The sequence below is a fragment of the Camelina sativa genome, chromosome 9 (assembly GCF_000633955.1).
Source record: "Camelina sativa cultivar DH55 chromosome 9, Cs, whole genome shotgun sequence".
Classification (NCBI taxonomy): domain Eukaryota; kingdom Viridiplantae; phylum Streptophyta; class Magnoliopsida; order Brassicales; family Brassicaceae; genus Camelina; species Camelina sativa.
In genome coordinates, this window is record NC_025693.1 from 22,597,856 (window position 1) to 22,612,714 (window position 14,859).

Here is a 14,859-nt window from a genome sequence, read left to right on the forward strand (position 1 = left end):
AAAAAAAAAAAAAAAAAAAAAGGTTGAGAAGAATTACTTGAGATTTGAGAAGACTATTGTTGATTCTTGTATCTGAGAGAATGCCGGAGAAATTCGCCGGCGACGACTCGATCTGATCGTAAAGAGGAAACCCTTGCTCGACTCTTTCGCACTACGTTCGCTTGTATGATCCTCCGCGTCCGCGCGCGTCAAAGGTTTGGGCTTGTTTGGTTAGATTCAAACATAAGGGATGAAACCCACAAGTTAAGGCCCATTAACGGTATAAAGACAGCTTTCCAGATAAAAAAATTCTAGTTTGCTTTCTGGCGATCATTATTTTCCTTTTCGTGATTGATTATTATATCAACACCTTCTGCTATTTAAAACATTATTACAAAATTAATGTATTGTATCTTATAAAAAATGCACAATGCTCACATGCATAAAATATGGGTTTGTAATATCTGAAAAAGGATTTTAAAAACAAAAAATGTGCTCCAAACCTTCTTTTTTTCTTTTGCAAGATTATGTGATCCAGGTTTGGTCTTTAGATCTGTAGGGATAAAGAGTTTTTAAGTAAAAACACCTTTGTTATCTTATAGCTGATTTCTATATTATTTAAAATGTGGCCTTAGTTTTTTTTTTCCCCTCAATCAAAATTTATAGGTTAGTGGTTCATAATAGTGTGTATATCTATCATCTTATTGAATTTAAAAGTTTAAATATGTATGCATATGCAAGTGAGTAAATGGAAAGATAATATAGATTGAAGATGCTGCGCTTTTTTGTTAGAAATTATGAACTTTTATTTATGGCAGATTTTATGAAAATGGTCATGGTCTGTAAGCTTATCTTCTATTTCTTTGGACCAGCAGTTTTCAGATTGAAGGAGATCCATCCAGCTGCATTTTGGCTAATAGTGTGTCCCACTATTTTTTTTTTTTTTAGTCGGTCGGCCGCTACTAAGTGCAATGGTTACATTACTCCAAAATGTAATCTTCTTAATCACATTGATTACACTTGTTGACAATGAAAAACAAAATAAAGTCACATTGATTCATTCATTACACTGACCATACAAAAATTACACTGATAGCGCGCGCCAGGACAATGAAACCAATCGGAATGTCATTAATTATGTTTGATATGTTTACAAAATATCTTAATCTATGCACTTTTCGTGAGCTGGCATGGCATGGCATGATTAGGATATAGGAAGGTGCCATTGCTTTACATATATTTGACAAGAGAATAAGAAAAAGTATTGTTTTATTCGTGCATTGCTTATTGCCTCCTTTTACATTTCTCCAATTTTTCATTAAACCGAAAATTTTGGTGAATTGATTCTACTATATACAGTAGTTGTCTGAATTGTCATTAAAACATTTTGTTAAAATGGGTTTATACATTCCAAGCTACTAATTCCTGTTTTATTCGAACTTTATTAAATGGACAAAAAAGGTTTTACTTTTGGACCTTTAGTAGACGTGGATATGTACTTACATGTTTTGTTTCACATGAATAAAATTATAAAAAAAACAATACCATTATATAATTAGTGAATAAATTAGTGGTTGTTTCGTTATTTTTGATCAATGGACATCGACGTGTGCATCACTGTTATTTGATAATAATGTCTAGCGTCGACAATTTTAGCATATGAAAAAAAAAACAGTTAAATTTTATTTTTACTACTCTTACATTTTTTTTTTGTCACAATTTTTATAAACATTTAAACACCCTCTATTTCGGAAAAAAAATCATAAAAATTGATCTTCATTAAGTAAATTTCCAAAGTTACCCCTGAAAACTCAAGGGCTACACCTCTTCTTGGCGAACCCAAACCTGTCATTTTCCAAATCGTATTCAACTAAATAGTTCTGCTGCTGGAAACTCCCAAGTATAATCGCCGGACCAGTCCCGCCGGAGGGATTCACAGTTTTATCGGAAACCACCGTGAGACAAACAGTATCAGTGCTCCCAACGAACGTGAAGAAATTAGATAACGGCAACTCCATCTTCGCTCCACCTTTAAACACAAAAATCAGCTCCGGGATCGTCACGTCTCCTTTCCCGGCGATGTTAAAACACGGTCCGAGTCCGGTGACCTTCTCCACGTCTTTATCGCGTGTGTAGTTCGACAACTGCGCCGCGAATTGTTCGGCGACGAGGCTAAACACGGGTCGCTCCATGAACGTGAATGTGGATCCGGAATCAACGATGGATCCTCCGTTACCGTTCGTTCCCGGAACGAGAAACTTGTACGGGATCTTCACCGGCTTCTTCCCGACGTAGATTCGCCGGAGATTGAGGTAGTAGTACTCGAGAAACGCTGCGTTTGAGACTTTGGGGTTTTTCCGAAACGGCGTGTAGCTAAGACCCGGGGTTTTCGACCCGGAGTTATGACCCGACCCGGTATCCAGATCAAGATCCGTGGTTACGTTGGTATCGTCGTACCGGCGAGAAACCAAACAGTGAGAGAATCTTTTGAGTTTCATCTGAGAAGGAAGCGACTCGAGTCCTCGTCCAAACCCGGCGATACCAGCGGGTTGTCGGGTCGAGATAATTGAGCATCCGACTACGAAATTGGGTACGGTTAGATCCGGGAAATCAAGTGTTTCGGATACTAAAATTCCAGCCGTTGATCCTAATCCGTATTGGAGAATGTACGGCGGACAAGCGACGGTGCAGTTTCGGGTATTCGGGTCACATCCTCTGCATTTAAGATTGGCTCCGTATAGAAACTTGCATTTCGGATTCTGACACCCGATGATTTTGGTAGAGGAAGAGTTCTTGGGGATAAATCTAGGGATTCGGGTCGGATCCAAACCCGAGAAGCCGCAGCCGGAGCAGAGGTACCTCGAGGTACAAGGGAACCAAACGAGACTGCTTCCTGTATCGAAAACGAACGGGATTGTTTGAGACGGCGTGCCGAAGCTGAGAGAGACCGAGTAGCCGCCGTAGCTTTTAGCAGAAAGTGGGGATTTCACGACGGTTGCGGCGGAGGCTGTGGAGGCGGAGGAGAGAGCGTCTTCGTCGGGTTTAACGGATGTGCCATGTTTGAGCTTATAAGCTCTAGCTATCGATGAGTCGGCGAGGCGGCGGAGAGAGAGGTAAGGATCTTTAGGAAGTGGGTGGTCGGAGTGGGAGAAGGGAGAGAGAGGTAATTTGACGGCGGAGACGATTGAGAGGAAGAAGATAAGGAACAAGAAGAAGAGAGGAGAAGACATTGTTTGTGTTTGTGTTTTGTGTTTTGTGTTTTGTGTGTTTGGGGGGGGGGTTTGATGGCTTATGGGTTAAGTAAGTAAAGAAGGAGAAAGAAGAAGACAAAGAAGTGGAAAGTGGAGAATCATGTTCGATCTCTGTGACTTTCTTCTTCCTTTTTTATTTTTTATTTTTTATTTTTGTTTATAAAAAATGTTTTAGAATTAATTTAAAGTTGATTATGTGTCTTGTTTTTACTACAAGTACGTGGAAATGTATTTTTTGTATCGTAAGTACGTGGAAATGTAGTTTTGTATTGTCGACATTATACGTCTCTGTATAAGTAGATATGATTCAGAGCCAGCCAAGACGTATGGAATGGTATGGAATTTTGTGAATGTATGTGTGTTGATTAATGATATTCCCTGTACAATTATTGAAATCCAAATTCTAATTATAAAACTAATAATACTAAAGTTGCATGCATATATCGTTGATTTTTTTAAAAATAAATATACAAAGAAAATGAAAGAACAGTGGGAATCCTGATCACAATAGAGACACTCTTTTTTCAATTAATTGGGGTTTGATTGATAGGCCATGTGATCGCTCAAGTGGCTCCTAAACCCATTTACAATATCATGTGATGCATATTTATAATGCATATCTTCTCTAACCAATTTACACGTTGCTCTAATTGAATCAAACTTTCTTACTTTAAATAAGTAGAAAAAAAAATCAACAACCTTTGTCACCAGTTTAACTAATTACCCGTTTTTCTCCATATTTACACAGCTACATTAAGATCCAGAATATATATTTGGGATTCGTATTTCGTAATCTCCATGTTCTTGTTTTTTTTTTTATGTGATTTTTTTTTTTTGCGTATAGATTGATATAAAATTGAATAGAAAAATAAATCGTAACATGAACATCGACGGTACAAAATCGATTGACCAAATAAAAGCACGTTGGATACAATAGGTGTGAGTAATCGACCACATGTATATTTGTTGACCCTTATAAACTATGTGACCTTACACTTTCAAAAGTGGCAAACAGTTATAAAACAAACATTTTTAATGGCTTTCCTTTCAAACATTTTTAGTGAGTTATTTAATGCACATAGTAAAACAGATAACCAGACTGATGAAAGGAGCAATAAAAGTCAATAATTATATTTAACGCAAAATAACGTTTTGACAACTATGAACTTGCAGTGATTTTGCGACTACGATCCATTCAATATATTTTATACAGTAATACAGCAGCAGCGAAATGTATATATAGTCGCAGAAAAAAAATTGACACAAAAAGATCTTATTTTCATTACATATTGCAGAAACACAATGTAAAGTATAAGTGGTGAGTAAGCAGATCAAGTCAAATAATATATAGTTTTACAAATATGAACGAACATGTACCAACACGATTGTATAGTCAACTGAATTTTTTTTTTTTTTTTTTAAACTTCTTATTATAATGTTGAATGGACCAGCAACTATGGTACTACAGTCGGGTAAAACTACAAAAATCAGAAACGCAGAAAAAGAAATAAAACAAAAAAGTGAGAACAGACTGACAGAGGAACAAAGAGATAATTAACCCAATATACATTAAGGTGATCAGTTATATATGTGAACAAAGAAATCAATTAGCAAAATCCATAGAAAAATGGTTGTATATATATACGATAATGAAAAGTGATATTACTACATCATGATTATTGATTAATTTATCCCCATTACATGCAGAGTTAGATACCCTTATTTGGGCTATGGAGTGCTTATTAGCGTTGGACATGGATAAAGCTCCTTTTGCTACGGATTGTTCAGACCTCCTAAGGATGACGTCTAATATCGAGGATTGGCCGACCTTTTCATCAGAATTGAAGGACTTTATTCATTTCAGAGATAGATTTGCTAATTTTAGTATTAGATATATTCCCCGAGAGGATAATATCCGTGCCGATAAACTTGCGAAATGTGCAAGAGCACGAGGTTTCTGTTTTTCCCATGTAAGCTCGTCGGTACCTAATTGGCTCTCTCTCGAAGAGAGTCATCTCCAATAACTTAATATATGGGGTTTGATCGAAAAAAAAAAAAATCATGATGATACTTTTATAAAAAGAGTATATATACATATAAAAACTACACACAGATGCTCCAACTAAAGTAGTGATGTAGGTTACATCTAGAAGATGGTGAGCGAGAGCTTTCCTAGTTAGACTCAACGGCTCAACCAATGATTTTACGGATGTGTTTAACAGTTCTTTTTTTTATTATTTTGATTAGGAGTTGTGTTGTTTCTTTTACTCTTAAAGTATGTCTTTGCACTACAACAAAAGTTTTGTTTTAAATCATTTATTTTCTATATTTGCATCAAATTTCAATGATGTAAATATAATTAAAATCACTTTAAAAAATATTTACTATTTGTTGATGCAAACAATTTACATCGTTTTATTTCAAAATGATGTTATATTAAATTAGTTATAACAAATAATTTTAAATTATTGTGTCAGTTTTTATAAATGATTTTTAAATTTGGTATCATTTATGAATAACATATACTAATAAAAGATTTATTGTTTTAATAATAATAACAGATTCGTTTATTTTAATTATTTTTAAAAATTATTTTAATATACAAAAATTATCTTTGATATCTAATAAAATCTTTTCGAATCTGTACTAATATTTTTATTGAAATTGTTATTTACAAAATAAATAAAAAACATATATACAATGCATTTAGTTTAATATAGATTCAACAAAAAGAAAAAAAAAACTGATATGAACTGATCAAATTATACATTCAACGTTCAATTACAAACGGAAAAAAAACTAATATGAACTCAGATCATAAATTGATAACTGACTTTTTTTTTCTTCTTGATGAAGTGTCATATGTATCTTCATAAGTGTTATATGAAACACATATTGCTTTTGTTCCCTCCCTTTCTTTTCTATTGTCTTCATGACATTGTTGTTTCATCTTGAAATTTTCTGAGTACATAAACAAAAATAACAGAAGAAAAAATAGAATTCTACATTTGATAATAAAAAAAACTTGATATAAAATAGGGAGAAGAAAAAAAGATTTACCTTTAAATGTAACGCATAAATTGATTTACTGGTGGTTGTCTTGTTGACATTCAAAGAAGAACTTCTACAAAAGTTGTTGTTTTGATCACTCACAATTTGTTTTGCTTATGGAGAAGCACTTTCACCCTTAAATAATCAGAAATATTTTTTTTTTAAGTAGTTACAAAGATCCTGAGTAGTGTAAAAAATGGAAACAAATTTTCAGGTTTTTTTTAACAGCTTTAATACAAATATTAAATCCTCCAATATTTTTAATAAAAGTAAGAAAAGTTGAGAAATTTTAAAAATAAATAAAACAGGTTACGATATCCAAACATATATGTTTTCTTTTATTTTTATAATTATTAATTATGGAAAATATTTGTGATAACATTGATTAATTGTTAAAAAATTAATATATCACGGATATTGTATATTTACGATTTCTTTAATAATTATAAATTTATGGAAATATTTGTGATATATAATGATTAATTATTTTAAAAATAAAATATTTTTGCAGGTTTGTTAGGTGGAAATGTAATTATTATATTTTCTCAATAAAATAAAATAAACATAATTTTTTTTAATATTATATTCGTATCTTTAAAATAATTAATAATAGAAATTAATAAAACTTTTCTTGGGAAATAGTAGTATATGTTTGATTTTTTATAGAAAAATAAATTGATCCTTGGAGAATAAAAAAGATTAATATTGAATATTTTGAGTTTTGACACATGTAAATTAATATTGACTTATCAGTTATATGCAACTGATATAATAAAATTTTGAAATAAATATATTTATTTAATTTAAATCGAATATGTATGAATTAACATCATTTTATTATTGATATCAGTTTTGTATCATTTATTTAATTAATATTTAATTTGTATCATTATATTAAGTGATGTAAATTATATTTTCTGTTAAATATTTTTGAATTGATGCAAATTCAAATAAAATTGTGTCACTTTTATTGAACTGATGTCAAATTATTCAATTACGACATCAAATAATAATAATTGAAGTTAAATACATAATTATGTATTATTTATCAATAAGTCATTTAAATTGATATTATTTACTTTTGTGATACTATTTACGTGATGCAATCAATTTTTTGTAGTGTTGGGATTGCTGTTCTGTTGGATATGGGGTTTTTATTTCACAGTAAAGCTATCTCAAGGGTTTTTCTAGCGTGCGATGTAGTAAGAATAAATAAAAGAGATTTTAAAGATGCGTTTTTCTTTGAAATCAACCACTTTGATGAACCCTTCGAATTAACGCTCGTCATTCGAAGAATCAATGAATTTTGAAGTTTCCGTCAAGTAGCATTTTGATTGTTTCTAATATATATTTATTAAGGACAATACAAAAACACTTTTCCAAATGACTTTTGTTTTACCAAAAAGAATACAAATTTTTTTGCTTATGGTTTTTTTCAGGACATGTTGTATAGATGATTTGCATACGGATTACGGAATAGGCTTTGTTTTTGTAGCCATCGTCACCCATCTAAATAGCAAGTTATTTTTTTTCGCTGTTTTCATGTATACCAATCCACTTTTCATAGATGTGCATGTTCAATCATCTCTAATATTTGAACATTAATACTTTAAACTCTAAATATTCGTATACTGATCCACACTTTAACAACTTACGGTATATCATTGCACGAATATACAAAAAAAAAAAAAAAAACTGATTTACCAACATGGCCGGCCACATGTTTGTAATCAAATAGAAATAGTAAAATAGTTGAAAAAAGGAAGAAATATTTGAGAACTATCACGGGAAAATATATCAAGTGCATCGAACGAAAGGGACAAAAACAAAAAATATAATAAGAACAAAAGATTCAGAGAAACGATTAATAATAGTTTGTCCGTGGAAAACTAAGAAACACGTGAATTAACTTAACACGGAGGTACAAAGGTGGGACAAGCGCAAGCGGTGATGGTGGTCTATGCCTTGTTGTATCGCATGGTGACGTCACGTCGACTCCTGTGAGTCAAAAAGATAAATTCTACCTTCGTATGTAAGAAACGATTAAAGTGCTAATATTACGTATATTGATCGTTATCTTAATATAACTAATTTTTGACTAGGGATTCTACTACATTTGAAGTGGATTTTATCTTTAGAAGTCGAAAAGTTGATTTTGCTCAAAATGCTCATTCTCTCTGTCTTTAAACTTAATTTTTAGAAGCTGTGATAGATTAGTTTGATTTCATGTAAAAAAATTTATGATTATGTATATGGGAAGTTGAGAATATGAATTAGAGTACGTTGAAGAACCTCACGTTCAACATTTGGTTGATAAGGTACGTAATGTTAGAAGCGCAAAAATCGAATTGAGAAAACATGCGAATTATATTTAAATTAACGAAATCATAAACGAATTACAACAACATAATATAAAGCAGTAAATAAATTACGGAGGCGAGATATGATATCTCTTTCCTTAATTCAATAAATCGGCCGTAAGTGCTTTCGGACAATCACGATTTATGAATCCCAGGATACAACTGATCACGAACTATTACCGTAGCACACCAGTAATAGAACTCAAGCGAACAGATCTACGTTATACTCTCGAGACTATTAAACTAAGAACTTACTTGGACTAACCAAGGGAGAGGGAGAGAGAGAGATCTTCAGAGGAAGGAGTGTTTATGTTTTTGTGTGTGAGAAATAATGAGAGACTATGTCTCTATATATATTGGAAGGAGGGAGGTCTCAAGAAAATATTCACTGAATATTCTCGGAGTACTGCCCAAGTTTGCTTGGAGTTCACACCAAGTCTTTCCAAAAAAATTAAATGGGCCTATAGCAGTCTCAAGAGCCAAAAAGCCCAAGAGCCCAAGAGACCACAGCCCGCATCCACGACCAGCCCACCCCGGTCCGCCCCGCGTCTGGCCCGTCCCGCATCCATGCTCGGCCCGGTTCGGTTCGGTTCGGTTCGCGTGTGGGAACCTTCCCTCTTCCTTCTACACACTTTTGAAACTAGAAGAGTGTGAAACTATATATATATATGAGTGAAAAATCAGTCATATTTCCGATGTGGGATATTTCCCAAACCATCCCAAGTAGCTCACTTCACACTCTTATTTCTCATTCAAAGCAACTCTGTTTTGGACGTATGAGTATACCATCTTGTAGTACTCGTTACCAGCTTTCCATTGCACTATCGACCAGACAATTCCGATCAGCCATTTGGCCGGAATTTGGCCGGAAAATTCGCCAGAAAGTCATTGTCCCAAAACCTACAATTTTTCTGAAACTTGTTTCTGAAAATTCAGTTCCAACAATCCCCCACATGAATAGAAATAAGTCTAAACATATGACGACATAACTAACCCTATAGACTGACACTACTAGCTAGACTAGACAGACCTTCGAGAGTATATGCGAAAACTAACGGTATCTGAATTGGTGGCGTTTTTCAACCTTGAACCGACTCATTGTTATACCTGTCGAGTTTACTCGGCCAGTTGGTGAACATGATGTCTTGAACCATCCGGATTTGTATGTAAACTTAGACAGCAGGCATAACACAGCTTCGTTTTCTCGTAGAACGAGGTTCTCTATTATGTTCATTGTGGCCTTGAACATGCCTGGTAAATTATGAGTGAACTTGGAGAGTATAGCCTCATATATTCTCCTAGAAACGGCCCCATTTCACACTCACAAGGTGATTTTATAAGCTGCTTGTATTTAAAGAAATATCCTGTAATTATTTCAAATATTTTACAAAGCTACATTTCAAATCATTAAAAGTATATGCTTAACCTCTAACATATAGGAAGCACTTTACATCACTCTAGGAACTGGGAAAAGACAAAAGTCTTCTAGTGCTTGTAGCAGATTCAGCTTGATTTAGTTGTCCCTTTGAACCTAGGTCATGGGGTCTCCAATCTGAGTAGGTGGGGTTACCATCAAACATCCTCTTAAGTCGTAGGCTTTAAACCCATTCCTCTTGATGATTTTATAACTTGATCTCGCGCCAAACCTTTTGTAAATGGATCCGCTAGGTTTTCTTTCGTATTGATGTAATCAATCGTAACTACACCAGTTGAGATAAGTTGTCTAACAGTTTTATGTCTCCGTCTGATGTGACGAGATTTGCCATTGTAATGGGTATTCCTTGCCCTGCCCAAAGCCGATTCGCTATCACAGTGTACACGTATTGCAGGCACAGGATTCCCCCACATTGGGATGTCTTCCAAGAAATTACGAAGTGATTCAGCTTCTGACATAGCTATCTCCAAAGCTATGAATTCAGATTCCATAGTTGATTTAGCTGCCAGAGTTTGTTTGGAAGACTTCCAGGACACTGCTGCACCTCCAAGTGTAAAAACATATCCACTTGTGGATTTTGAGTTTCTCGAGTCTGCGATCCAGTTGGCATCACTGTAACCTTCCAAAACTCCGGGTTCTCTACCATAGTGCAAGCCATGATCTTTGGTATAACGTAGATAATCCAAAACTCTAGCTATAGCCATCCAATGCTTATGTCCTGGATTACTTGTGTAGCGACTAAGTACATTTACAGAGTGCGCTAAATCCGGTCTTGTACAGTTTGTCAAGTACATTAGACTGCCAATTACTCTTGCATACTCCACCTGCAGCACAGGTTCACCAGAATTTTTGGTCAAGTGAATTTGAGGATCCTCTGGAGTTTTTGCAGTCCCATTTGAGTAATGCTTGAATCTATCAAGCACTTTTTCAGCATAGTGGGTTTGAGACAAGATAAGGCCCTCATCAGTTCTGATGATTTTTATCCCCAAAATTACATCTGCTAAACCCAAGTCCTTCATGTCAAAATTTCTTTTGAGCATGTTTTTCGTTTGAGTTATGATGTCTTTGTTGCTGCCAATAATAAGCATATCATCTACATATAAGCATAACAAAATGTACCCTGATGGAGTAGTTTTGTAGTATATGCATTTGTCACATTCATTAATGCGAAAACCATTAGACATCATCATACTGTCAAACTTCTCATGCCACTGCTTAGGAGCCTGTTTGAGTCCATATAATGACTTCACAAGTTTACACACTTTGTGTTCTTGTCCTGGAATAACAAATCCCTCAGGTTGTTTCATGTAGATTTCCTCTTCTAAATCTCCATGAAGAAAAGCAGTTTTTACATCCATTTGATGGATTTCAAGTTTTCTCAAGGCTGCAATACCTATGAGCATCCTGATCGAAGATAGTCTTGTTACCGGTGAATAGGTATCAAAGAAATCTAAGCCTTCTTTTTGCCGAAATCCTTGCACTACAAGCCTAGCCTTGTACCGTTCAATATCGCCATTTGGTTTTCGTTTTATCGTAAAAATCCATTTACATCCCAAAGGCTTAAATCCTTGTGGTAGATCTGCCATCTCGTAAGTATGATGTTGCATGATAGAGTCTATTTCAGTTTTGACTGCTTCCTTCCAATAAGGTGCATCAGGTGTAGACATAGCTTCTGCATATGTTCTTGGTAGATTTTCAGCTAGAAATGCCATCATCAAAAAATCATCACCAAACGATTTACTTTTGTGAGCTCGTTTGCTTCTTCTAGGTTCCAGTTCTGTTTCTACAGAAGTAGTACTCAAAGTATTGCCAGCTTCCAAAGTCGCTGCATCTCCTTGTTCACGAGTCCGTTTTTGAGTTTTCCTATAGGGAAAAATGTCTTCAAAAAATGAAGCATTTCTTGACTCCATAACTGTATTCACATGGATATCTGGAATATCTGATTTATGAACCAGAAATCGATATGCACTACTGTTATGTGCATATCCGATGAAGATACAGACTACGGTCTTAGGCCCAATTGTGACCTTTTTAGGAGGTGGTATGGCCACTTTTGCTAGACACCCCCACACTTTGAGGTATTTGTACGAAGGTACTGTACCTTTCCAAAGTTCATATGGTGACTTGCCAGTAACCTTATTCGGTATCCTGTTGAGGATGTAATGAGTGGTAAGCAAAGCTTCCCCCCACATGTTCTGGGCTAACCCAGATTCCTGCAACAACGCATTCATCATCTCTTTCAGAGTTTGATTCTTTCGTTCCGTTACTCCGTTAGATTCTGGCGAGTAGGGAGCGGTTGTCTGATGTATAATGCCTTTTTCTCTGCAAAATGCATTGAACGGCTCATTATATTCTCCTCCTCTATCACTTCGAACTACTTTTATAGTTTTCTGAAGCTGATTTTCTACTTCGAGGGTGAACTCTTTGAATTTTTCCACTGCTTCATCTTTGCTATGCAAGAGATATACATAGCAATATCTTGTGCAATCATCAATGAAGGTAACAAAGTATTTCTTACCACCTCTAGTTTGCACATACTTTAAATCACATAAGTCTGTGTGAATTAAACCTAGAGGTTCGGTTGTTCTTTCAACGCGTGGTGAGGGAGTTTTAGTGAGTTTGGCCTGTACGCACACTTCACATTTTTCTTGGTTAGTTTTGAATTTCGGAATCAAATTCAAGTTTTGCATTTTTCGCATTGTTTTGTAATTGACATGTCCTAAACGTTCATGCCAAGTAGTAAACGACTCAACCAAGTAAGCAATAGGGTTTTCTTTCATTTCAGCAACAGAAGCAGAAGCTACAATTTTCGGATGGACTGTCGTTACAGACATTTTGATCAGTCCACCCTTAACAAAACCCTTTCCCAAATACATCCCATTTTTCTTAAGAACTAACTTATCAGCCTCAAAATTAATGGAAAAACCATGCTTGCTTAGCACTGTTCCAGAGATGAGATTCTTCCGCATGTCAGGTACGTGCTTCACGTTCTGCAAGGTGAGCTCACGATCAGAAGTTAGCTTCAGAACCACTTTGCCTTTACCTTCAATCTTGGACACCGCCGTGTTGCCCATGAAAAGCTGCTCATTTGACTTGTTCTTCACATAGGTGGTGAACATGGTCCTATCAGAGCATATGTATGTGGTAGCACCAGTGTCGTAGTACCGCTCCACTGGGTTGTCTTCCACCATGTTACATTCAGTAACCACCGCAACCATGTCTTCTTCAGTTAGGTTTGCTTGCAACTTGAGATCTTTTGCTTTGCTTTTGCAAACATCAGCCTTGTGTCCAATCTTACCACAATGATGACACTTCCCTTTGAACTTCCTCTCAAGGTTGCTCTTCTTGAAGTTTGGTCCAGATGACACCTTCAACGGTTTATGAGGAATAGAGATCCCTTTACCCTTGCCTTTAAACTTGGCCTTATGCTCAGCTACATGAACATCATGCCCTTGGCTTTGAGCATCCGAATGAGCTCCACGATTGTTGTCCTCAACTCTCAACCGACGGATGAGATCATCAAGAGACATTGCCTTACGCTTGAAGTTAAGGTAATGCTTGAAATTCGACCAGCCTGGTGGTGGCTTCTCGATCAGGCAATTCGTCTTGAAGACATTGCAGATCAACATCCCTTCCAAATCGATCTCCTGAAAGATGCGTTGAAGAGCTTCCACTTGTTCCATAATTGGTTTGGAATCCACCATCTTGAAATTCAGGAACTTCGTAGTTGAGAATTTCTGCATCCCAGACTCATCAGTCTTGTACTTGGTCTCCAAAGCTAGCCACAATGCTTTTGAAGTCTTGTACATACTGTAGAGGTCATACAGATCATTGACCAAACGGTTCAGAATCTGACCTTTGCAACAGTAGTCTCCTTGAGCCCAACTATCCATACTTCCAACCACATACACGTCAGTGTCACCTTGTGGAAGCATTGGTGGATCCTCTGTGAGGTACCTTTCCATGTTCATGCTGGCCAAGTAGTAGCGCATCTTGTTTTGCCACGTTTTGAACCCAGCTTTGCCATCGAACTTATCTGGCATCATCCCTTGGGAAGCCGAAGGTGGTATCCCCATGTGGGTTGATCCATTACCGAACAGATTTCAGCGCACGTTTTCCATACCCGAATCGGTAAGCTTCGTCTTTTCAAGTTCTTTAGCAAGGCGTAAAGCCAACTCCGCAGGAGTTTCAACAGGGGTTGCAGGAACCCTATCACCGTCAACGTTGTTGGTGTTGTCTCCAGACATTTTTCTGTTTCACAATAAACAGATCTGATTAATATATTAATCAAACAATTCAAGTAATTAAATTACACTGAATTAGTTTTGCAAACTCGCTTAACAAGCGTTTGCAGAAACTTGTTTCACAAACTCACTCAATTAAGAGCGTTCGTGGAAACCAGAGAGAGTAGAGAAGAAATAATTAAAGTAAAAGCGTTCTTCAAAAACTTTCCGCGTAAGCACTGAAAGATGAAAGCAGAAACAGTTTTTCAGAAGATTTTGAAATCGTTTTTAAAATAAAAAATTCGAAAAATTCTCAATCCTTTTAAAGCGATAAGCAGAAAGCGGATTTATTGAATTAAGACTGTTAGGAGCGCAAAAATCGAATTGAGAAAATATGCGAATTATATTTAAATTAACGAAATCAGAAACGAATTACAACATCATAGTATAAAGCAGTAAATAAATCACGGAGGCGAGATATGATATCTCTTTCCTTAATTCAATAAATCGGCCGTAAGTGCTTTCGGACTATCACGATTTATGAATCCTAGGATACAACC

General features: G+C 35.5%; 2 protein-coding genes across 2 annotated transcripts; both read right to left on the reverse strand.

Moving 5' to 3' along the window:
- On the reverse strand, positions 1,724 to 3,329 carry LOC104711800 (probable aspartyl protease At4g16563). The gene has a single exon (XM_010428565.2). The coding sequence runs from the start codon at positions 3,207 to 3,209 to the stop codon at positions 1,791 to 1,793; it is 1,419 nt and encodes a 472-aa protein (XP_010426867.1). The 5' UTR covers positions 3,210 to 3,329; the 3' UTR covers positions 1,724 to 1,790.
- On the reverse strand, positions 13,047 to 14,152 carry LOC104715585. The gene is made up of 3 exons (XM_010432978.1): positions 13,480 to 14,152; positions 13,120 to 13,299; positions 13,047 to 13,066 (listed from the first exon to the last, which is right to left on the reverse strand). Exons 1-3 carry the CDS (start codon positions 14,150 to 14,152, stop codon positions 13,047 to 13,049), a joined length of 873 nt encoding a protein of 290 aa, XP_010431280.1.

What these genes read in the sequence shown, in the direction of transcription:
- LOC104711800 (XM_010428565.2), bottom strand. Translation starts at nt 3,209, where the DNA reads ATGTCTTCTCCTCTCTTCTTCTTGTTCCTTATCTTCTTCCTCTCAATC.
- LOC104715585 (XM_010432978.1), bottom strand. Translation starts at nt 14,152, where the DNA reads ATGGGGATACCACCTTCGGCTTCCCAAGGGATGATGCCAGATAAGTTC. An exon ending in GGCCAAGTTTAAAGGCAAGG is followed by an intron (nt 13,300 to 13,479) that starts GTAAAGGGATCT and finishes ACCTAACTGAAG; the next exon opens with AAGACATGGTTGCGGTGGTT. An exon ending in GGCGGTGTCCAAGATTGAAG is followed by an intron (nt 13,067 to 13,119) that starts GTAAAGGCAAAG and finishes CTCACCTTGCAG; the next exon opens with AACGTGAAGCACGTACCTGA.